Here is a 23,655-nt window from a genome sequence, read left to right as displayed (position 1 = left end):
AGTTGTTATACTGGAGCACATGTTAATGTACACTCTGTAATGAAGCACATGTCTTCCTGTAGCACATGTTAAGGTATTAATGTACTTTCTAGAGCACATGAGTTATCCGTGTACTTATCATTGCAGTTGTTACTGTAGAAGCTATCATCTAATATGTAATTGGTATAAATTGTCAATTTTTTGTTATAGTGACGGTATTTGTTTGCGTAAAGTATCCTCAAAAGTAAATTGCCCCCCAATTTCTTAAGCAAATGGCAATAAAATCTTTCTTATTTAAGTTAATAATTATTAATTAAATCATCAATTAACATAACAATTGACGCATGAAAATATGCAATTTGATCTTCAAAAATCCTAGAGGAATGGTTAAAAGAAATTCAGAATGTGTTCTCACAGAATAAAGTTTATCAAACTGCTTCTGAAGTTTAGCGATGATTTTCCTGGCGTCTTGAACAGTTTGTTCCCCCAGTCCTGAGCTCCGGCCTGACCGATCTCCCGCAATCTTAGACCTAAAATTAAAAGAAATGTCATAACAAAATTAAGTTAAATATAAAATTGAATGCATTACATGGATGAGAAGAACTTCTAAGAATTTAAAATCCAAAAAAAAAATTAAATTACAAATAATAAAAAAATGTCTCAGGAAAGTCAAGTAAATTTAGAATTATATGCATCATACAGATGAGAAGAATTACTACCACGGATGCGTTAATTTTCGAGTCAAATTAGATATGAGTAGGGAAGAAGTAAAACTTTGAAAAAATCTAAATAGAATTGTTTATTACATCCCTCTCTCTATTTTACGTGTCGCAGCTTCATTCTACAAATGAAGGAAGGTTAACTTTTCAAGTGAACTCGTTGGGTGAAGAGCTTCAATTATTTTGTTCATCTATAACAGTATAGTTTTCATATGATTGAAGCCATAAAAATGACCAAATCTCTTGTTTTTATCAACTCGAATCATTGCTCATAATGAATATAATTTCGATAAAATGTAAAAAATCAATACAATTCAAAACTAACAGAACTGTCATAACAAAACATGCAAATTGGTTTTCACATCCTCAAAATGACGAAATATTTAGTAAAAGTAAGCATTATTTAGGCAAGGTTTACTCACGTTGTCCCCAGCGCTTCTCTCAGCTCTCCTGCAAGCTGTCCCAACGCCTGCCGCATCAGCTGAAGCTCCTCAGACACCTCTTTGTTCAGGCCTCCTACAGGGAATAATCATTCATCTATTCATTAATAACTACAGTTAATGTAAGAAAATAATTGTTGAAAATAGAGTAATACATTTAAAATTAATACTTATAGCAATAAAATACTTGAATGAATCACCCGGTGAAATAAAAAATCGTTCAACTGTTGAGCCTTCGTAAGCTAATAACTTTTGAAAGAAAAACCTGGCTTCGTGTTCTAAGCCAAGCCCATTAAGATAAAAAATCACAGACTGATGTCTTCAATAATGCATTAGAAACTGTTTACTTTCATTTATTTACTTTTATTTATTATTTGCTTTTATTTATTTACCATACACTCATTTGGAAAAAATAATATAATAATAAGTAATGCTTGTGGTGTTTTTGCTACTCACGAAACCACGATTTCGTGCGCATTTATTTGGGTTCCATAAAAATGTCATCGTAACGGAAGGAGCAGGCAAATTCACCGATATCTTATAATCAAAGAGTAATTCTTTTTAATGTCCTAGATTAAGATTTTTCATGGCTACGATGACAAGAAATTTTTCGACTGTAACGGTAATCAATGGCAACGAAAATAAACAGTGCACAAATTATGCTAAAAGATGCCTGTAGATGCTGAACTGACCAGCAGATAATACGCCTACTGAATAATATAACCTGCTCATAATACGCTTAATTAATGAACTGATTTGCAGATAATACGCCTACTGAATTAATCTACAGATAAGGGGCCAAACCTACTGAACTGACCTACAGTTGATACTCAACGAACTGACCTGTAGTTAATACTCAACGAACTGACCTGTAGTTAATACTCAATGAACTGACCTGCAGTTGATACTCAATGAACTGACCTGCAGTTGATACTCAATGAACTGACCTGCAGTTAATACTCAACGAACTGACCTGCACTTAATACTCAACGAACTGACCTGCAGTTAATACTCAACGAACTGACCTGCAGTTAATACTCAGTGAACTGACCTGCAGTTAATACTCAACGAACTGACCTACAGTTGATACTCAACGAACTGACCTGCAGTTAATACTCAGTGAACTGACCTGTAGTTAATACTCAGTGAACTGACCTGCAGTTAATACTCAACGAACGGACTGACCTGTAAGGCACGATAAAGCCTCCTGTACAGGCAGGTCGAGCGCCGTGAGCTGCACCGCGTGCCGCGTGTTCGCCAGCTCCCGCGTGAGTGCGTAGACCTGTAGGAGGGCGGGACTGGTGGTGATGACATTGATAGGAAACAGGGACCATGTTATAAAAAATAGTTACTTTTGTACTTCTTTTCATATATTAGACTAAATATTATAAATTTTCTGACTTTCTAATAAGTTACTCTTAAAATTCTGCTATGAGTGACACTCTTCGGTGAAAGTATTCACACTTACGTGGCACACCTCATTAATATTAAGACATTAGTGCGTGTTGCCAATAAACAAGAGTCATTCGGTGACTCGCGCCCCTAGTTGCCATGATCACAGTTCTCAATGAAGTACGTCAATAATACTACATCAGTTACGGTAGAGTTACCATTAAAGAATAGCATTTCAGAGACTAGCATCTCAAATCACGTCGACCACCTCACCATTCCACAGTGACATATGTCAATAAAATTACTCCAATTTGAAGAGTATCCATTAAACTAAAGTCCTACAGATATGAGCACCAAAGTCACCTCGATCACCTCACTCTTGAGTGACATACGTCAATAACATTACTCCAGTGTCAAGAGTATCCATTAAACTAAAGTCCTACAGAGATGAGCACCAAAGTCAAGATGATGACCTCAGTCTTGAGTGATATAGGTAAATAGCATTACTCCAATTTGAAGAGTATCCATTAAAATAAAATCCTCCAGAGATGAACACCAAAGTCACAATGATGACCTCAGTCTTGAGTGATATACGTCAATACCATAACTCCAGTTTGAGGAGTATCCATTCAACTAAAATCCTACAGAGATGAGCGCCCAAGTCATAAGGATGACATCAGTCTAGAGTGATATACGTCAATAACATTACTCCAGTGTCAAGAGTATCCATTAAACTAAAGTCCTACAGTCATACAGTGCGCATACAGTGCACCAAAGTCACGAAGATGACCTCAGTTTTGAGTGATAGCTTCTCCTCCTCGAGCGCCCTGACGCGGCGGGTGAGAGATGTGATGAGTTTCTTGCGTCTCTGTCGCTGGCTGGCCACCCCCGCCGGCAGCTCCTGCTCCGCGCGCGGCTCTAGCTTCAGACGCGACCTGCCTCCGACACCGGGTAGAATTATTTATTAATATAATAATAATAATAATAATAATAATAATAATATAATGATAGTAATAATAATAATAATAAGAATACTAATAGAGGTCTCAGCATAGAAGATTAAGCCAGTTGCCGATTCTGAATGTTTCACAGCTTGCTGAGGGTTTTGAACACGCAGCCTAATGCTCCTGCTAGTAACCACTCTGTGCCCGATCACTTCTCCGATTTGACCAAAACTGTCACAGGTAGCTGGGATCGAACCGCAACTCACTGCTCCAACCAGGTACTCTAAGCTGTACTCTAAATTTAGTCTTGGGTCTAATGAATCGTTTCAATTTTTCAAGTTTGTTAAATCTCGAGGGTGGCTGCTTCTTGTAGAATTTACTACAATATATAATATTATTAGGTATAACATAATTTACTCATATAAATTGTTCTCCAATAATGGTGTAGGTTGTTGGAGGGCATCGCTTGTTAGGTTTTTTACATTAAGTTATACGAAGAAAAACTTTTTAAACATATAGAGCACACACTGTTGATGAACTGACTACCTTTTTAATATTTATAATTCTCTGACTAATGTCACAGATTTTTAATTAATTGATCCACATTTTGTAGAGCAAAAGAGTAACAATGCACAACCAAAACAGTTAGTAAGAGCTAGCTATTAAGATTGGAGCGTACCCACGTATAAAATTAGTTGTTCTGACCTCAAAAGCTCGTTTTCTTCAGCGACTTCATCCTCTCTGATCTGGAGGGCATTTGTGAGGGCGGTGAGCTCAGCGACCTGAGACTCCCGCTGAGCGAGCTGACTCCTGCACTCCTTCAGCTCCCTCAGCGCCTCGGCGAACGAATATTCACCGCTCATGTACGACCGCAGGTTCTCCGTCACCGACGCCAACTGCCACAACAATTCAGGGACTCAGCATGTTCAAAATAGATTATTACGCGTGTCTGAAACGCCCTCTATTTAAATGTATTGACACTCTCGACCCTGCCTCACATGACACTCTCAACTCTGCCTCACATGACATTCTCGACCCTGCCTCACATAACATTCTCAACTCTGCCTCACATGACACTCTCAACTCTGCCTCACATGACACTCTCAACTCTGCCTCACAAGACACTCTCAACTCTGCCTAACATGACACTCTCAACTCTGCCTCACATGACACTCTCAAGTCGGCCTCACATGACACTCTCAAGTCGGCCTCACATGCGCACTCTTCTCCTACTCCTACTTAAGCACGGTCAAAAATGGCAGCGATTGATTTTCAAACAAAAGGCTGTCTGGCAGACTGAAATTGTTTTCGAGCTCTGGAATTTTTTAAAGCACTCTCACCATCTCTCAATCGGCTGAGTGCAGGGCGACTGAGAATATTTCTTTGCTATTGGAAAATTTACCAAAGCGGAGCGAACTTATTCGGACACACAGATAATAGGCCAATATAAGTAAAAATGACCCCGCACTTTAATAACACATGGAATTTTACGGAATGAAATCTAAATTCTGACATTCTTCGTTTTATCACCACGCGGCCCATTATATAATCAATTCCAAGGAAAGCGGAGACAAGAAATTATTTAAGCAGGATTACGCATCATATTTTTTCAAAAAAATGTTTGCAAATCAGAAAAAATTCATGTAAAAATTTTCAATCGCTTATTAATTTGTACGATTATTAAACATGTGTTGAGAAATGAAAAATAATCATGATGTCTAGCAGATTAATTGTGTGAAAAAATGATAATCGTGCAAAAAATGAACGTGAATATTGACCTGTTTTGCGTGCATCTGAGCGTCGTCTTCAGCTGATACCAGCTGCTGCCGCAGACGCGCGTTCAGCTGCCGCTCCTGCTGCAGCTGCTTGCGCTGCCGCTGCAGTTGCGTCTTGAGCTCGTCGCTAGCGTTGGTCCTGTACAGGCGAAGACACAGCGGTACTGACGCAAGTATTACCTCGCGTTCTTAAGTATTAAGTATTAAACTTAAGTATGTTGATATCTAAAGAAAGTATTACCCCCGTTGTTTTAAAGAAACATTACCCCCCCCCACTAAGTGCGTGACCCACTAAGCGCATAACCCACTAAGTGCGTGACCCACTAAGCACGTGACCCACTGAGCGGTTGCCCTGAGAGAGGCGATGACTTCAGTAGTTGCGTCCATCTCTTCGCTGGCTTCCCGCAACTTGGACGTCAATTTCGAGATCTCGAGATTTTTTTCATCCATTTCCTGCCGACGAGAAATCGTTAGGTAATCACAAGTGGAGAAAAAATTCATCAAGTCGGTTATGGGTTCAGTCGAAAAATTCATATCCAATCCAGTCTGTGGCTCCACACATCATGCCGAAAAATTCTTTAAATGAATTTGAATCTGCCTGATTTATCAAATTTTTGGAATTCAGAAGCAAACAAAATGCAAAGTAAATTGACCATGTCTTTAATGAAAAAGTTTCGGAGACCTGCTTCATCATCAGGTCCAATCCAAAAGTTTCTAGAATGCCGGTAATTTTATTTTATTTTCACGATTGATTGTACTTGCATTGCTTACATTTTTTGGACTGATGATGGAGCTGGTCCCCCAAACATTTTCAACATCAATTACTGTACATTCATGAAGTAACCAACCATCTGGAGCTTCTCGACGAGTTCGTTCTGCCGCTCACTCGAGAACTTCTTCTGCTGGCGGCGCAGGCGCAGGACAGCGTTGCGCTCAGACCTCAGCTCCACTAGCTGCTCCTCCCGCTCCCGCAGCAGCGCCTGCATCAGCAACAACACTCAGAGATATAAGTGGGCAATGCACAACACTCAGAGATATAAATGGGCCACATGGTCCAAATAGTAACTCACCATCACGCTCCCGTAGCAGCGTCTGTATAATAACAGTAATAGTGTAATAGGGACTCGCTTTCTGTCCGTAGCACTGATACGTCTTCTTAACGGGCCAAATTGGGTCAGGGAGATTAATGAAACGGCGAAAAGTGCATCGCTATATGGACAATGTCTTACTTATTTCTATGGGTGAACACAATTTTGAACGCAACTCCGAGTGCGTTGTCATGAAGATGACAGTTACAGTGATGAACAAAATTATTGAATAAAAATAGTGGTTAAAGTACTTTGTATGTCGTCTGGTCGGCCGATTGATTTAGAACGCCAATATTGGAGTATTGATTAGCGGGTTCGAGATTCAGTTAGCTGTAAAAATTGAATCAGTGATGTTTCAGCCTTGGCATGAGGCACTCGCCTGCAGCGTCAGTTCAGTCATCTGCTGCTTGTTGTCAGAGCACTCGCCTGCAGCTTATTGTCAGAGCACTCGCCTGTAGCTTCAGGGCACTCGCCTGCAGCTTATTGTCAGAGCACTCGCCTGTAGCTTCAGGGCACTCGCCTGCAGCTTATTGTCAGAGCTCTCGCCTGCAGCTTCAGGGCACTCGCCAGCATCTTGCTGTCAGAGCACTCACCTGCAACGTCAGGGCACTCGCCTGCACCTTGTTATCAAGGCACTCGCCTGCAGCGTCAGGTCACTCGCCTGCAGCTTGTTATCAAGGCACTCGCCTGCAGCGTCAGGGCACTCGCCTGCAGCTTGCTGTTCCTGTGCTCAGCTGTGGCGCTGAAGGCGAGGTGCTGCTGCTGCAGCTGCAGCGTCTCCTGCTGCGCTGCCTTCAGCGCCTCCCGCAGGTCGTCTTCGCTCTGCTGTACCGACAGCAGCGTCTCTGTACGCGACAAATACTTTCTTAATGTTGGGTATATATTCGATAATTAACCAATTAATAAATAACCGATGTGGGGAAATTCAGGTTAATAAAATGATTTCAATTAGGTTTTTCAGGTGATCAACCGATAACCGCGGCAAATGGACTTTAATCTGAAACAAACTCGAGAAATATGATATATTACCCCGGTGCAGCTTCTGTAATAATTACATACCAATAAGTTCAGTCGTTTCAAAAATAGGTAAATAACCTATAAAAGCCGCAAATGAACTTGGATCTCCAGCAAATCGTTATTTTTATCAATATAAATTTCGATATATCTACTAAATCATTGACGGTAATGGTAATTAGCTTATGAATGGGAAGTTAAAGTAAACTCTTCGTAAAGTTAATATTAAATGGTAAACCACAGAATGATATGTTCATCCAAAGACCAGCAAAAAATGACTTAATGATCACATTCAACTCGGCAACAGTTCAGTTTTGACCGTTCACTAAATACGGCAAGGCAGCTGCACAGACTACTTAGCAGGTGCTGGATGACATCGCTCAGGGCGCTGAATTCAGCTTCTCAAGCTCCACCAGCACTTCCCTCACCTTGCAGGTGTTGGTTGGCGTCATTGAGGGCACTGAAGTCTGCGGCCAGCTCATCCAGCTCAGTCTGCGCCTCCCGCAACTGCGTTTGCAACGTCGACACAGTAGCGCGCAGAACCTGATTGTCTTCCTCCGCTTGCTGGGCAGAGTAAAGTGCCAAGTAAAAGTTGCCATTTAAATAATAAACATACAATCCATTGACATGATTACATATTAATTTACAAGTATGTTTGTAAATTGACAATGTTTTGTTGGAAAGAATGAAAAAATAATGCAAACGTGTGTCAAAAACAGCTGTTATGTTTAAAGCGCCAATATTCGTCAGATGAATTTGTGCAAGCCGAGGTAAGCCACCCAATTAATAGGAATGACATGATATAAATTCAAATCGCAGAACCTTGTGTTTCCAAGCAAATTAATATCCGAATTTTTAAGACATAGGTCGTTAGATTAAGTTTATCAAATTCTTCTATTTAATTTCAGCATGTAACAGTAACCATGTTGTCGTCCATGAGCTGCTGCAGGAGGGCGTTCTTGCGCACGATATCGTCCTCCAGCTGCCGCTTCTTCAGACGCCATTTGTTGGTCCAGTCCTAAGCAGCGAACCACCAAACAATAATAATACATACATCAATAATATACTCATTGATAATGTGTACATTAATTATATAGAGTATAGTGGTATGAGTATAAGGACATGTTGGCTTTTTCTAAAAAACTCGGTCACACCAAGAGAGCTTCATTAAGCTTATTGGAAATTGTTGAAAAAATATCTCCTGAGGTGAATGCTCAATCGTAAGCATTTTGATCCATGACTGGTAAAAAAAATGAATGAATCTAAAGATAATTTATCGTCTTCCTCCAAAAAGTTTGTTCGGCAAGTACGAAGAAACCTAATAACAGGATCTGACACAAATAACGGGTTTATAAGATAAAGTAACGCCCAGTCTTGGACTCATAAATTCCAAATAGTTTTAAGCTAGAAATTATAAATATAAAACAATTTTAATGATATAGAATGCATGTTTCGTTTCTTGCTCCTAATCTGAAATGGTTGCTCTTAAGTTCAATTGAAAGATAAACGTTTATTCATGAAAAATATTAAGATAATATGTATGACAACGAATGAAATCATGTTAAACCACAGGCGTACTCACATATCCTCCACCTTCCTCGGAATCGGAATCACTTGCCATAATTATTCGATTATTAGTAGTTAATCATTAATTAATATTGATTAGTGATCTCTATAATTCCTTGTGAACATATAAAATATGCGAAATGAATGCGAAATTCGGTTCTCATATAGAATTTCTGTCATGGGAAGAAATTACGCAACTCAGTTATTCAGTAAAAATTAAAATCTTGACAAAATACAAAAGTGAAAATATGTTTATGTATTAAATTTATGTATTAATTTGGTCATCACCCGTGGGTAATTAGTTGGATAAGTGTTAGACCTTTTCGTAATTTAAACACGTTTGAACAGATCATAATTTTACAATAGTTCATAGTTAAAAGATGTTATTTAGTTAGTTGATGAATTGATAAATGCGAATTAATTAGACGCATGGCTGAGTAGAAATCATTTGAGCAACTGCAAGGTATATTTGGCCATTTATTTTAGCGCCATCGCAATAAATTTTATTTTTACTTTACGAAATGATTATATTGACTGCATAGATATATATTATATATATCTATAAATATATATAATGCATGAATAATATAATATATACAACCCCATCTATCTAGCTTATCAGACATTTTTTACTTTATTACGCTTTCAATGATCGTGGCGCATCATCTATCACAATGAATCACTTGCTTCTTCGAGTCGACCAATCAAAAAACTCAGGTTATCCAACCCCATTTCATTTAGGTTATAAAATGAGTCAGAATTTCTAAAAAACGATCGCACAACATCGTTCTACACTATCGAACTGTTTACTTTATTCTTCAAATATGTCAACTCTCTACTTGGATCTTCAAATATATCAACTTTGCAAAGTTTAGCGATCACGTACGAGCTGCGCCCAAAAAGCCTCTCCTGATCTCAGTCCACGAGGCTCGCCCGCTCTGCTAAGGCAGAGACGACAACCTGTCGTGTTTGGCTGCGGTCGCTAGGGCAACGTCCATGTCATGTATATTGCAAAACACCGAGACTCATTCTCGTGTTTTTGTAAGATTACTTCGTGTTTTTATGACGTAGTATTTTTCTAAATTCCATGTGTGGTAAGAGAAAACCTTATTCGTGATGCGGTTTCACTGTCAAAATTATTTAAAATTAAATTGATTATGAATTACAGGAATTGGCTTCGAGATAGAGACCAATTTATTTTCTAACAGCATTAAATCAAATCAGTAACGAAAAGATACCGCCGTCTCGAGTGATTTAGAAGCAGGAGCTAAAATTATAGGTTATTTTTCAGATATAATAAAGCAGACATGTTCGCGACTCATTCATTTAATCGACTTAGAACTTTTGAAGCATCAACGCAGAAAAAATTACTTTCCACGATATTTCATATTCCTGGCGCTTGTTCGCTGCTAACCCAATTACGATTAATTCAGTAGGGAAGTTTAAAATTCGGACAATATTGTATGCTGCCCTGTGGATATAATTCAATAGTACAAGTTGAAGCACTTCTTTCGTCCAAAAAACGTATCGAAACCTTACGATGTCGGAATTTTTTGTCCAGAGCGCAAAAATAACACAATACGCGCACATCATCATCCAACGAGCTTTAAAGATCTGCGCATCTGAAAGAGATTTAAATACTGCAATGAGAAATTCCTGAAAATTTTAGTTAAAAATGGGTTTGCTATTAGATCCGTTGACATCAAAATTGTCAAATATCTATGCAACTAAAACATACTCAAAAAACATCACATGGCAAGCGATAATAAGGCAGGTATAACTGCTTCTTTCAAGCTATCGTTCATATAATAACGTTGTGAGCACAACTGATGAAAAATTCCAGCAACTTCACCCGTCATCTCACTTGCCACCTTTGCCTGAAGGTCAGTTTTAAGCCCCCCCCCCCCATCATTGAGACAAGCAATATTCGAAAAACAGGATTTGACAAGACATCGATATTATTTCCTAAGTTACTTTTGAAATTACCTTTTTTAGAATCAAATTTGCCCATTTCTTGTTCTTAGATCTATCAATGAATATATTTTATATTTGGATCATGAATTTTCTTACAATCGAAACGTTATCATTATATACAAAAATTTTCAGAATCCTACTTTTCGATCATTCATCGCCAACAAAAGAGATCGTTTGACTCGCTGAAAAAACGAACCAGTGAATTGCTTATAGCATCAATCCTCTGGTGTTCAATGGAACCTGTGTATAAGAAAAAAAATTGCCACCCTAAAACAATTCTCCAACGTTCAATGCCAATTAGATCAGGGAAATTCCGACCAAAAATCGCCACTCTTCTCCACAGCCCGGATAAAAGATGCATAAATGGCGAAGTAAGAACAGCAACTGTAGTTTAGTTCCATCCATGGTTTTCCTCCATTGAACTCAGTCGTTTGCGTGGCCGACAAGCTATGCACTACTGAGATTCTGAACCCTGCAGGTTGTGCAATTGACTCCCACTCAATGTGACCTTGTTTGGAACTATCTAGATCAATTTGAGAAATATTTGTCAAGATGCACTTCATAAACTGCTTCTTATTTAATTTGAAATGGCAATAACTACCGCGTGATTATACCAGACAACCATAAGATTCGTGATACGGGCTAAACTTCCATATGGGGCGCAGCAGAAGAGACCACAGTCAGTCATGAAACAAATACTGATATTTTAGAGCGAGTGATGAAGTGTGAGTGTTGAAGAGTGTCAACGTAATAAGATAAACTTGTCACTTTCAACGTATTTTTACTCATTCTGAAATCTTCTGTCATGCCGCTACCTGTCAGCTTGGCTTGCAATTGGTGTGCAAGGAAATAGCTTGAAAACACAATTTCCATTCAAACTATAATGGCCACGAAAATAATGAACAAGTTTAGGACGTTTGTCGTGTTGATCCTCGTTCTGCAGAGTTTGAGCGTGTTTTTTCTCATCAGGACTATGCCCGAAGGCTTTCAAACATCCGGAGGAGCTTCTTATCGGGATTTCGAGAGATTGAACTTTCAAAACTACAGTTCATATTCTGAATATGATGAGGAGCTTAGAAGTGTTGGTCAACGTTCTTCGAGGAAAAGAGACAAAGGCTATGAATTAATAAGCGCCGACGAAGAAATATTTTTTCCAGTATTGAGAGGTTACTTCGCAGGGGAAGTTTTATCACACAGCTTGCATATGATTCAGACTCAATCATTGCCGAAAATTGATCTGCTGGAAGAGCTTTTTTTGAGCGAAAGTGACGTCCTGCACTCCAGAAACAGTTTTTCTTTAGTGAACGTAATATCTCCGGTAACCAAACAAAACTACACTTACGTCTCTTTTATTAGTCCTGAGCAAAGAAAAATTTCTGAATATATCTATGAAGACAAAATTTCTACGGATTTACGAAACAAAAAATCTAATGCGTCTTCAAACGCCGATAAGTCTTCTGAAGAGCTAGCTCACGACTTGCTAATGAAACTGACGAAGCCAACGCTGCACTGCAAAAGAATGGTCAAAATGGGCGGTCGATATGCCAGTAAAATGCCCGATGGAGAAAAGTAAGATAAACAATAATTTAAGGAAATGATGTGGTTTATAATCATAGAGGAATAATATTTTATCTCCTTTCTTTCCTGATGAAATAAGTAAGTGCTATCAAATGGTGTGATTTCTTCAGAGATATAAACCCTGTTAATCAAATGAATAAGATACAATGGAAAATGTGTCAAACAACTAAGAGAACTTGCCATAACTTTTCACATCTCCACCAAGGTACATGTGCATGGACCCAGGCAGGATGCTCAATGCCAAGTCCTGCCTTGTTTATTCCTTCGGTGTTGGTTACGATTTCACGTTCGAAAGACTGATGGGCATTTACGGCTGTTATGTTGTGGCGTTCGATGACGACGAGTCACATAGTCAATATCCTAGTCAGCCCTACAACAGGTAACGTTGACAACTTCAAGGAAAGAGGCTTGTATAATTTCTAACATGGCTGCATGAAACGAAGGCACATGGTGCAATAATGTAATACATGTTTTCTTTCAATATGTTTTGACGTTGCTGTGGGTAATTTTTTTCTGCATTGCTAAGTGCTAACATTCTGTATCTAAGTAACGGGAGTACGTATAAACTCCATGTCAGTTTTCATTATAAAAACATCCAGCAGGCACGGTGCGTGCAAGGCGAGCTTTAGTTTGTGGGATAAGTTCATTATAACATTTTTTTCAACTGTTTGGAAAGCGTGATGCGATCTGTTCTCGATCTGACGTACAACGGCTGAGGCTTCAGTCTGGTTTATTGGAATTAAACTTACTAATTTATGAATTGAAACTAAAATTGTACATTTTTTTACCAGGGTAAACTTCATTAGCGTTCGTTTAAGTTCTTCCGGCAAGATTGAGTGGAAGACAGAAGTAAAGGGGAAGAAAGATGGCAGCACTTCCAATTACACTTACGTCTATCGACCTCTCGACAACATCTTGGCCATCACGGGACATTATGATGAAGTTTTGGATTATTTAAAACTTGACGTTGAAGGAAGTGAATGGAGCACTTTTGAAAATTCTATATTCAAGGTAAGGTTCATACATTTAGTTAATCCCGTATCTCCGATTCTATGAATATAATTTCATATAAATCTAACACATCTAAATAAATTCTGTATAAATATATTAAAATAACCCATATTATACATGCATATTCCTATACGTGTCAGTGAAGTGTTTTAACGTTACTAAGAACTCAACGATAGGCGGTCTTCATTCATCTTGCACGCTTCAATGGGACGAACATTTATTAATTAACCATGTGATGTTATTTATTAATAAAATTGTTCTTTTAGAGCGATGTGCTGAACAGGACGCGATATCTGGCGGTTGAGCTCCATTTAATCGCCCTCAATGACGCGGCGAGCGACGACCCGTCCTCGCAGCGAGCTTATATCCTGCGCTACCTTAGGTGACGATATATTAAGGTGACACATTACATATCCGTTTTTAACTTTGTCTATGGTTTTGTAGGCACAGCTAGGAAATATAGAACATATTTCTGTTAAAATTTAATGTTACTACTTCATTAAAAATTAAACTTTACCTGCAGATTCTTCACGGAGCTTGAAAACTTCGGGTTTAAGCTTCTCCACTACGATCCGAATTTCGTCAAACCAACTTTTGTTCATGTCTTCGGCCACCACATCCCAGTGTACGCTGAGCTGGTCTGGTGGAATCCTCGTGTAGCTCAGAACACACTCGCTTCTAAACACTACCTGGAGTCGAATACGATCGAAGAACTCGAATTTATGAATTGATTTTTGCGTCCGCTTTATGTATGGTTAGCTGTATGCGCTATTTTGTAGATATTTATATCACATTCAAGCTTCGCATGCATACTATTTATTCACAAGAGCACTTTGAAATATTTTGGTACAGTTATCTGTATCAACGTGGCAATGAAACTATTAGAGAAGTTCCGTGCGAACAATTGTTGTGTGGAAATGGAACGTTCCCTTGCAGCGAAATGAAGATGAGGCAATGTAACGAACGTTATCTCAACATAACATAGTAATTTCGGCGCTGAAGAGTAGGCCTGATGCGGCCTGTCGCCGATTATTGAACTTTTCGTGACATGTTCACAGAAGATCTAATATCATGTCATTTGACCGGATCTTTTTAAGACTGAAGATAGTTTGAAATAGCTACTAGACTTCCACCGGGTTCGATATGGTGCTAGGCATTTCAAGTTTGAACATATATTTTTCCACAGCTATATCTAGTCTGTTCTTGAACGCTCTCACACTCGGAGCGCAAACGAGGTAATCGGGGAGACTGTTCCACATGTCGGTGATTCGAAGCGAGAAGAAATGTTGTCGCGTGGATGAGCTGCCAAGCAGTTTTTTAGTTTATACCATGCTCGTGCAGGCTCTGCAAACGAACAACAATAAATGCAGACCATTACAGGGGCTACTTCGCAAACATATTGTTACAAGAGCATAAATATGTCCCATGTCGATTCAAATTACCAACCGTTGATTGACAGCAAATCTGACGAGAGTGCATTGTGCGGGATGCATCGAAACCGATTCATCTGAAGTGACCTCACATCGAAATGTACCGATGCATCGAAGGAGCTTGTTCGATACAAATATATGATAGGACTTTAAAATGATATGACCTCAGTCGTGCTATATAAGAGTCGCAGAAGGTTGACGTTTCGTAATCCTATACGCGCTACATATTACCTGTCCCAATGAACTGTAAGTATGAAATAACTTTTCCAAGTGATGCATCATAAAGCGGTCATGAAGGAGCCCAGAGTTCATTTCATCAAAATAAATGGGTTACAAATCATAAATATCGAATCTTTACCTCTGATGTAGGACGTATTATGTATTTAATTGCTGAAAATGCCACTAATAGGATTAGTGAAGTCTTTTTTGATTATAGAATTGTTGACTGGAATTGGTTGCGAGCTGATATCCGGTCGAGATCTTTAGACAGGTCATTCACGTAGCATGAAAGGGTCGCCTGCCGAAGACCACCACTGCCTTGGATGTAATGGACCATCATGATTCCTGCCTTCCGGAACGTAGCCTTCAACACTTCAAGCCGTCCGTATCTAGGCCGTTGGTCGAACCAGTCTTCGGTCGAACGGCCACTTGTCGAAGGACGATAAATTTTGGAACAGAACTATGCAATCCGAAACCTAACCTCAGATGCGGTGAACGTAAATTTACGTAATTTAACGATGCCCGAAAGTCAGATTCGATCCGCGGCCTGGTGGTGCATGGCAGGTGGTGGTCAAGGCAGGGTGGCCCAGGGTGGGCAGGGTGGCCCAGTGGTTAAAGTTCAGAGTACCAAGATTGGCGCAGAGAGGTGCGGGTTCGATCCCTGCTCTGTGTGCCAGTTTCTGGTCAGAATCGGCAAGGAGGCGGGGCGGTTAATTAAGCACAGCAGAATTGTAGCAGTGAGTTGCGAGTTCGAGACCGCGAAATGCTGTGAATGTTCTGCGATGTTAAGAATCGGGGACAGGCCTACGGCCTAATAAACGCTGAAACCGCTATTATTATAAGACCGGAAGAGGACAAAGCCGAGTGGTGCACGGCTGATTGGTGTAGGTCCGGAGAGATCCAAGGCGTTCGATTCAGGGCTTCTTGGTGCACAAAATTGGTGTGCACGGCTGCGCTCCCCTCAAGACCCCACTCTTTTCATCCTCCTCTACCTCAATCTCCTGGCCTCCACACGTTTTGCAAATATCTCTTCCCACTCTATAGGGTTTAGCTACAGTTGTTCCCTCAGACAGACCCCACAATCATTGTTATCCACTCTTCGCTTGTTCTCTAATGCCCCACTTCGTTAATCTCAACTCCATCATTCAGAATCACTTCCATCATAGACTCTCGCTCACTCGGATACGCTCCTCATTCCATCAACAAGTGCTCAGCAGTTTCCTTCTAATCCTCATCACACATAAAACATTTATCTTCCCTTCTCTCATTACACCTGTATGTACATCCATTCACACTCAGCGCCCCTGCCCTCACACAAAACAGAAGGTCCCCAACTCTACTACCATTATACGTGCATTCATATTTCGGCATCGCATTCATCTGATACATTTTTAGAGTGTTTACCCTCCATTTCTTGCTTCCACACCTTCATCCCATAGGCTATTACTTGGTTATTTATTTCTCATTCCTAATCTCTTATATTCCACTCTATCCCAGCTGCTTCCCGTACTGTCACCACCCATTCGTCCTTTTCGGCGTACCCATGCATCATGCATACCACACTTACGTATCATTGCACGACATCCAAGTGCCCATTTGCTCACCTCTATGTTCTATCAATACATCTTTCGTGCCCAACGTTCATCATTCATTCGCTCCAGTCTCACTTTATACCTCAAAACTGATCTCATTCTTTTCTCTTTAAAGGTACTCAATCCCATGTTCCTTCTCAAGGCCTCCACGAGCAGTCCATCTGGGGGCTCCTAGTGCCAATCTCGTCACTCTATTCTGTACTATTTCTAGCTTATCTAGCTCACCATGATACACCATCACTATATGCTATCACTTCCAATCAATACATAATACCAGGAAATACTACACACTTCTCTCAATGCTTCAAATTTACTCGCTCTCACTTATAGAATAGAAGTGTCGGCACTGAAGAAAAAGGCCCATGGCCTGTTGCCGGTTCATGTACTTTTCGTGACTTGATTATGATGCACTTCCAAGTATGCCCAACCATTAATTCGCTTTCATTAAATTCTCGTCCTGACTATCTAACTACTGATACATATCTATTGACACGCAAAATATTGATTTTTCGTTGAATATTTTTTTTTCATGCGATGAACGGCTAATTTAGTTCTCTGCTATACTTTTACTGTGGATCCATTAATGATCGTCTAAAGAGCATTCTGAAGAAAAACACCGTACCAAAACACATCGTTAGATTTTGCTGGCGTTATGGAGTAATTGAAGTCAGTTTTTAATGGAATTCGCATCAAAAGTGGTTGGGAATTGACTTCTTCTGTATTAATGACTTTGATGCTCTCAATTTCTATATTTCGGTTATGCTTCAATCAGTATTTTTCCAATGTAATATTGATATATCAGCCATTTTTAGGCGTTTTACCAGACTAATAAATGCAAGTTATGCAACTTTTACTAGTCGACTAAAGTCTAGTAGGTAGGTACCTAGCTCCTACTAGTAGTAACGTGACTAACGTCGACACTCAACAGCTTGAGCTGAGTTGAGCCTTGCAACAGTAGAACTGCATAAGCTAACATGTCACATGTGTTCAGCTTACAGTAAAGACAAATGTTATTGTTGCTGTTTGACTGTTTTAGGGTAAAATTAGAGAAAGTTGTACTGTTGGAGAAAATGCATAAATCAAGACAGAATAAAAAAAGAATTTTAAAAATTAAATGTTGTTTTTAATATTCAAGAATAAAATTAGAAATTCATTGGACATGTGTAACATTGGAGACACCAGCCTCTTTAGAAGTATGGTCTTTAAAAAGTAATTTTTAAAGGCAAAGAAAAGTAAGTTTTAAAGGCACATTAATTTCTTCATCTAGGGTGAACGCGGTATATTCTGACACATTAAGGGGACCGTCATGCGCAAATAATAAATCATATACCTTTGGGCGGATCATTCTGAAATTCGGTATACACTATACATACCTAGGTATGTACCTAAAATGTAAAACAAAATTGTTTTTGTTCGTGTGAATTTTTCGAAATAAACGAAAGAAAACATGAAATTAATAGAAAACGAAGAAATAAAGGGGTACCGGTACTTTATAAATCTATCTCCTCCTACAGTATATATGCTACAAGGTTGAGACACATGTCCAGTGTGGAAATCCAGAGGGGTAATATATTAACTGGTAAACATGGCAAATTGGAAAGCAGGACCCAAAAATCTGGAACGTCCAGCACCAGTGTGGAAATCCAGAGGGGTAATATATTAACTGGTAAACATAGCAAATTGGAAAGCAGGACCCAAAAATCTGGAACGTCCAGCACACTTCCACTTTCACTCCATCATCATCACTGATGAGTCTCTGCAAGATGCCACAGCTGTTTCTTTAAAAAAAACTGCTTGCATCATCACAGTAACAAGAATCCAATCAACGCTCGAACGCGTCCAACGTAACAGTCACAAGAATCCAATCAATGCTTGAACGCGTCCAACNACACGCAAATGTATGACGTCACCATTTCAACCATCAATGAATGCATGGAACTAAAACAAAGCTTAATATAAAGGAAAAACTAGAGAAGTGACGGAATTACCTACGATGTCGGAATATACCGCGTTTACCCTAAAACTAGTTATTTGAGGTAACACGTGCATGCAACCTTGTAAATAAGTTCGTGGCTTGAGAATAGTTTTTTATTACTCAGTGTAAATTGCTTTTCATTACTCAGTGTAAATGGCGTTTCATTAAAAATTACCCGGCGACGCATCTTTAAAATGGCCGGTGACACTTTGGGCTTAAAAGTCCATATATTGGCGACGCTGCATCCACCCTCTGCATAGTGGCTAGCGTTCACGTGTTCAGTTTTTTCAATTTCGAATTTGTTCATGATGGAGGGGGATTTAAAGAAAAAAAAACAAAAATTCTCCCCCCCTCCCCCTTTTTCCAATATATAATCCAAACTATAATGAAATCGGAAAAACTATACACGCAGTTTTTAGAGCTATTCCTTACAAATCAAATGATATATCTCCCATTGCTGTAGCTTGAAACTGTAGGAGATAGGTTTTCCGTGACAATAAGTTGAACTTTTCAGGACGGCGCGACAAAGTTTCGTGCGCCTTGAAATAGGCACTCAATGTTGCATGGATACCAAACTACAGGCTTCTGTAGCTTAATCCACTCAAGGATGCTAGCAGCAACTTGTAGTGCACCTCTACGTACAAAGTTAGGAGGGTCTCAGGGTAACTGAGCTCAGATGCCAGGTACACCAATATATGTAGTCTTGCCGCTCTAATTTTCTTAGGTCTATTTAGTGAAGGAACTCCACCCCCCACCCCATTTAAAGCCCGGCCGTGTGCGTCAATATTGACGTACAAGGATCGCAGTGGTATCGTTGAAAAGCTTAGAATGTCAGCTTTAAGATGAAACTAAGCATGTAACTGCAGCACAACTCAAGTAGAAACTATATTCAAAGATTTCAGCAGCTAATTACTTTATATCTAATTAGTTAAAGAACTCTCCCACTCGCTTCCCTTTAAAGAGACGTCATGAATGTAAATATTGGCATACAGCGATGGCAGTGGTACCATTGGAAAGAGCAGAATTCCAGCTTTCAGATGAGCACAAAAACCAGAGAAGGCCAAAATTGAAAATTTTAGGCAAGACGGTTGGTCCCCTTAAGGACGCATCGAGAAATGAAAAACTATAAAAAAATAACCGTATGCGTTACTCAAGTTCTGTTTGCTTTACGTGACTCTCAAAACACCGTAGACTACACGCCAGCAACAATGAAACATCACTAAATGTTGCCATATTTATTTAAAAGGCTTTAGAATGCAAACCTTCCAAATCCCTATATTCCAACACTGTGGGTGAGGGTGACTATATTTGGCACGTGCTGAGACAGTGAGACATTCCGACCACGCTTCAAATTGCACTAATACGTAATTCTGACATCCACGTGTTCAAATTCTGATCGCTGTATGAGCTGTATTGGAATACGACACGGCTTTGAATTAGAACACTATTGAATATTGAGCACTACTTAATTAGGCTTTTAATTAACAGTTATTAAGCTTTTAATTAAGAAAATTTTAATTTTTGCACACAGCTTGGAATGAGCTGCGTGTGTCCAATTCAAGTTGACTCAGAATTAGTTTTTATGTGTCTAAATCTGTTTCTCAAATTAATCATCTATTAATTTATTTACCACTTGAAATCAGCAAATACAAGTATACTTAAAGGATTCCTAATATATTCACAGACATATTTAAAAGTCTCAAACCATAATATTCTTTCTACACAAACAGTTTATCACTATTTGGTAGAGCAAGGTCAACTGTCAACTTTGACACATTTTTCGATGATCTCATTGGGTGGCATGCCCCGTCTCTCTTTGGATCTCAACATTTTTCTGCTAGATGGCCCAAACCTAGTGTTTTGGCAGTAGTTTGATGCGCAAATGTATGACGTCACTATTTCAACCATCAACAAACGCATGGAACTAAAACAAAGCTTAATATAAAGGAAAAACTAGAGAGGTGTCGGAATTACCCATGATGTTGGAATATACCGGGTTTACCCTTCTCTAGTTGGTAAAGTCCAACTTTTTTCTGAAATATTGTGGCTCTAATATCATACAATTTTAGTAGGTTGGAAATCTCATGGCTCTAAGGTCATGTATTTTTGTTTGATCAAAAAATTGTGTTTGTATTTTACAAACATATCAGTTCATAAAAAAATTTTCAACTTCCCCAGTATTTCAACGCTCCTGCTAAAATATCCTCACACCGTCACAATAACGAATCAACCCATAATGTTTCATTGAACTTTTAAAGATTGCATAGTTGTGGTCACATCAGAGACAGAGTGGTTAGAGTGACCGTCAGACTGCATTATCACGTGTTAAGTTGCCATTAATGTAAAGACAAATGTTATTGTTGCTGTTTCTAGGATAAAATTAGAGATTTGGCTTAATATGTGCACAGGACTTTTTAAATGAGATCATGGCTCATAAGTGGCTCATCATGGTCCATGATGGTGGAGATATGGAATTCAGGGCTCAAAGAAATGAATTCATGGTTTGTAAATCCATAAAGCAATGTCTCAAAAATTGAAGTCAGGGTTCAGAGAGTACCATCAACCGGGGCTACTCGGGACAGTCCTCCGACACGGCGTAAAACTGTTTTAGCAGCAAAACTAATTGGAATATTGCAAAAGTAAATTTAGTGGCATAAACATCAGCATTTTTCCTATCTATGTAGTATAAAGGAAGTTCAAAAATACTACATTCACTAGCTTTGAAAAATTCCCGAGAAAAATGGTGAAAAATGATATTTTGAAAAGTTACTTCTGCTAAGGTCTGTAGTAAAAAAAATTACCTATTCACCATATTAAAAAAAATTTACTTACATAAAAGTTGCACCCAGGTGTCCGCTTGAAAACGTAATTGACAGATTTTGCCTATCTCATTCCAAAAAAAAATGGGGGTCATTTCGGCACAGCTGGGCTACTCAGGACACCCAAGGTTGTTGTAAATGCTCAATGGCATGTTCATGGATACCATAATATCACATCAATAATACAGTAATATCCCATCAATAATACCATACCTTCAACTGGGGTGACTTGGGCCCTGTTTTTGATTTTGTTTTGCAAACAAAAGTGGGGTCATAAAGGATGGCCAAAGTCACTCTGGCATTTATGACCTTGTTTACGACCCTGGCATTTATGACCTTGTTTATGACCCTGGCATTTATGACCTTGTTTACGACCCTGGTGTTTATGACCCTGGCCTTTAGGACCCAGCATGAATCAAAAACATGGTGGAAGTCACCCCAGTCAGTTGACCATAATTGATGTTTATGGTAATATCAAAGGAAAAACAAGTGAAAATCACAGAAAATGTCATTTATTCTACCTCTACATCATCTACAATGAAAGAGGAGGACTTCAGAGTACTGTTAGTAATGGATGAGTACACTCTGCATGCTTCAAATGTTTTAAAATGAAGTTTTATTCCAAGTGTCCCGAGTAGCCCCATTTGACAGGGCTACTCAGGACACTTTTTTTTGCTTCTGGCACCTTAGGAATAGCATATGAAATTTTTTGGAGAAACCATGTGATAGCCCTTGCAAAGAGTTTTGAAATGAGCCTAAACTTGTTCATGAAATGTTTCATGGTAAGAAGTTATGAATGAAAAATGTTCGAAATTGTCCAGAGTAGTCCCGGTTGACGGTAGATATTTTCCCCACTGGCATCTACTCCAGAAAGTTGAGATTGAAACCAATATCTTATGTATGATAATTTGGGTATCCATGATACTTTTCTGGTCTACCATAAAATGGGGTAACTTAGACAACTTTTTTTTAAATGATGCCATTTTTTACTAGCTAAATTAAACTTAAATCGAAACATGCAAAAACAGGTCTATACTCTAGGTTCCCTCATCATAAATTGCTGGCTCCTGCCTCTCAAAGTTTTTATGTAATTTCAAAAAAGTGATGGTCTTTGTTACCCCAGCTCTTGGGGTATCTTAGACTGGGTTGTAAAGTCAATTATATTTTTTGGTAAAATAACTCCAAATAACTCCAGGTTTTGGTGCATTGTAGTAGAACTGTACTAGTTACATATGCATATGACAAATTTGAGGAGAGTGTCGTAGTTTGCAAATGAGGGGCGCTGACCCCAATGGGGGAACTTAGACCACCTAATGTCAGCCATGAAGGGGTAATATTGACCGGCTTGGAAATTAAGCAAAAATTACCATATATAAGACTCTGTAGAGTCTAAAACATAAAGAAAAAACATAATAGGTGTATCAAACATGAAATATGGTAATTTTATGTATGAAATATGAAATATGGTAATATATATGGTAATTTTAAATTAATTTCCAAGCTGGTCTATGTTACCCTGTCAGGGCTGACATTAGGTGGTCTAAGTTCCCCCATTGGGGGGTGGTGCCCCCCATTTGCAAACTATGAAACTTTCCTAAAATTTGTTATTTGTATATGTAACTAGAAGAGTTCTACTATAGTGCATCAAAACCTGGAGTTATTTTACCAAAAAAATAAAAAAATTGGATGGGGTACTCTGACAGGCTTTAAATAATATTTTTTTTGTGGGTCACATTTTTAATTTTTTAACCTATTAGATATGCAAACTTTTTAAATCTTTCTATTGTGTTATGTAGCCTCAGTATTAGGCTTTTAATGCCCATTGACAAAATTTTTCTATGTCAAATAATTTTTGAGTTTTGAGGGTTTTTGTTAAAAAAACAAAAAGTGGTCTAAGTTACCCTGGGAGCCTTAAGTTACCCCATTTTACGGTATTCATGGGACTCAAATTCAGAAAGATTCTAAACAAATTTCCAGATATTGTAACACATAAGCATTGCTTAATCAATACTGAAACACAACATTCTAGAAAGATAAAACAGCCTTGTAGATGTAGTTATGGCAAGATATAAATTTTCCTGTTTATTTGCCACTACTATAGCTTTCCTTCCATTTTTGTAAGACATCCTATTCCAGCTTC

At 38.8% G+C, this 23,655-nt stretch overlaps 2 protein-coding genes across 2 annotated transcripts; one reads left to right on the top strand and one right to left on the bottom strand.

The window, feature by feature from the left end:
- Positions 1–5: 5 nt before the first annotated feature.
- LOC108675548 (centrosomal protein of 290 kDa) lies at positions 6–9,088 on the bottom strand. Its single transcript, XM_018163567.2, has 13 exons — positions 8,934–9,088; positions 8,274–8,369; positions 7,780–7,915; positions 7,046–7,182; positions 6,098–6,229; positions 5,590–5,702; positions 5,253–5,388; positions 4,180–4,370; positions 3,321–3,465; positions 2,324–2,420; positions 1,121–1,214; positions 395–509; positions 6–56 (listed from the first exon to the last, which is right to left on the bottom strand). The coding sequence occupies exons 1-13, from the start codon at positions 8,970–8,972 to the stop codon at positions 6–8; spliced, it is 1,482 nt and encodes a 493-aa protein (XP_018019056.2). The 5' UTR covers positions 8,973–9,088.
- Positions 9,089–11,333: 2,245 nt separating this feature from the next.
- LOC108675551 lies at positions 11,334–14,518 on the top strand. Its single transcript, XM_018163571.2, has 5 exons — positions 11,334–12,460; positions 12,675–12,848; positions 13,261–13,480; positions 13,747–13,862; positions 14,004–14,518. Exons 1-5 carry the CDS (start codon positions 11,775–11,777, stop codon positions 14,209–14,211), a joined length of 1,404 nt encoding a protein of 467 aa, XP_018019060.1. The 5' UTR covers positions 11,334–11,774; the 3' UTR covers positions 14,212–14,518.
- Positions 14,519–23,655: the final 9,137 nt, after the last annotated feature.

This window comes from Hyalella azteca, unplaced genomic scaffold (assembly GCF_000764305.2).
Source record: "Hyalella azteca isolate HAZT.00-mixed unplaced genomic scaffold, Hazt_2.0.2 contig5418, whole genome shotgun sequence".
Classification (NCBI taxonomy): Eukaryota; Metazoa; Arthropoda; class Malacostraca; order Amphipoda; family Hyalellidae; genus Hyalella; species Hyalella azteca.
The sequence above is the reverse complement of the archived record's forward strand: the minus strand, read 5'-3'. Positions and strand labels throughout refer to the sequence as shown.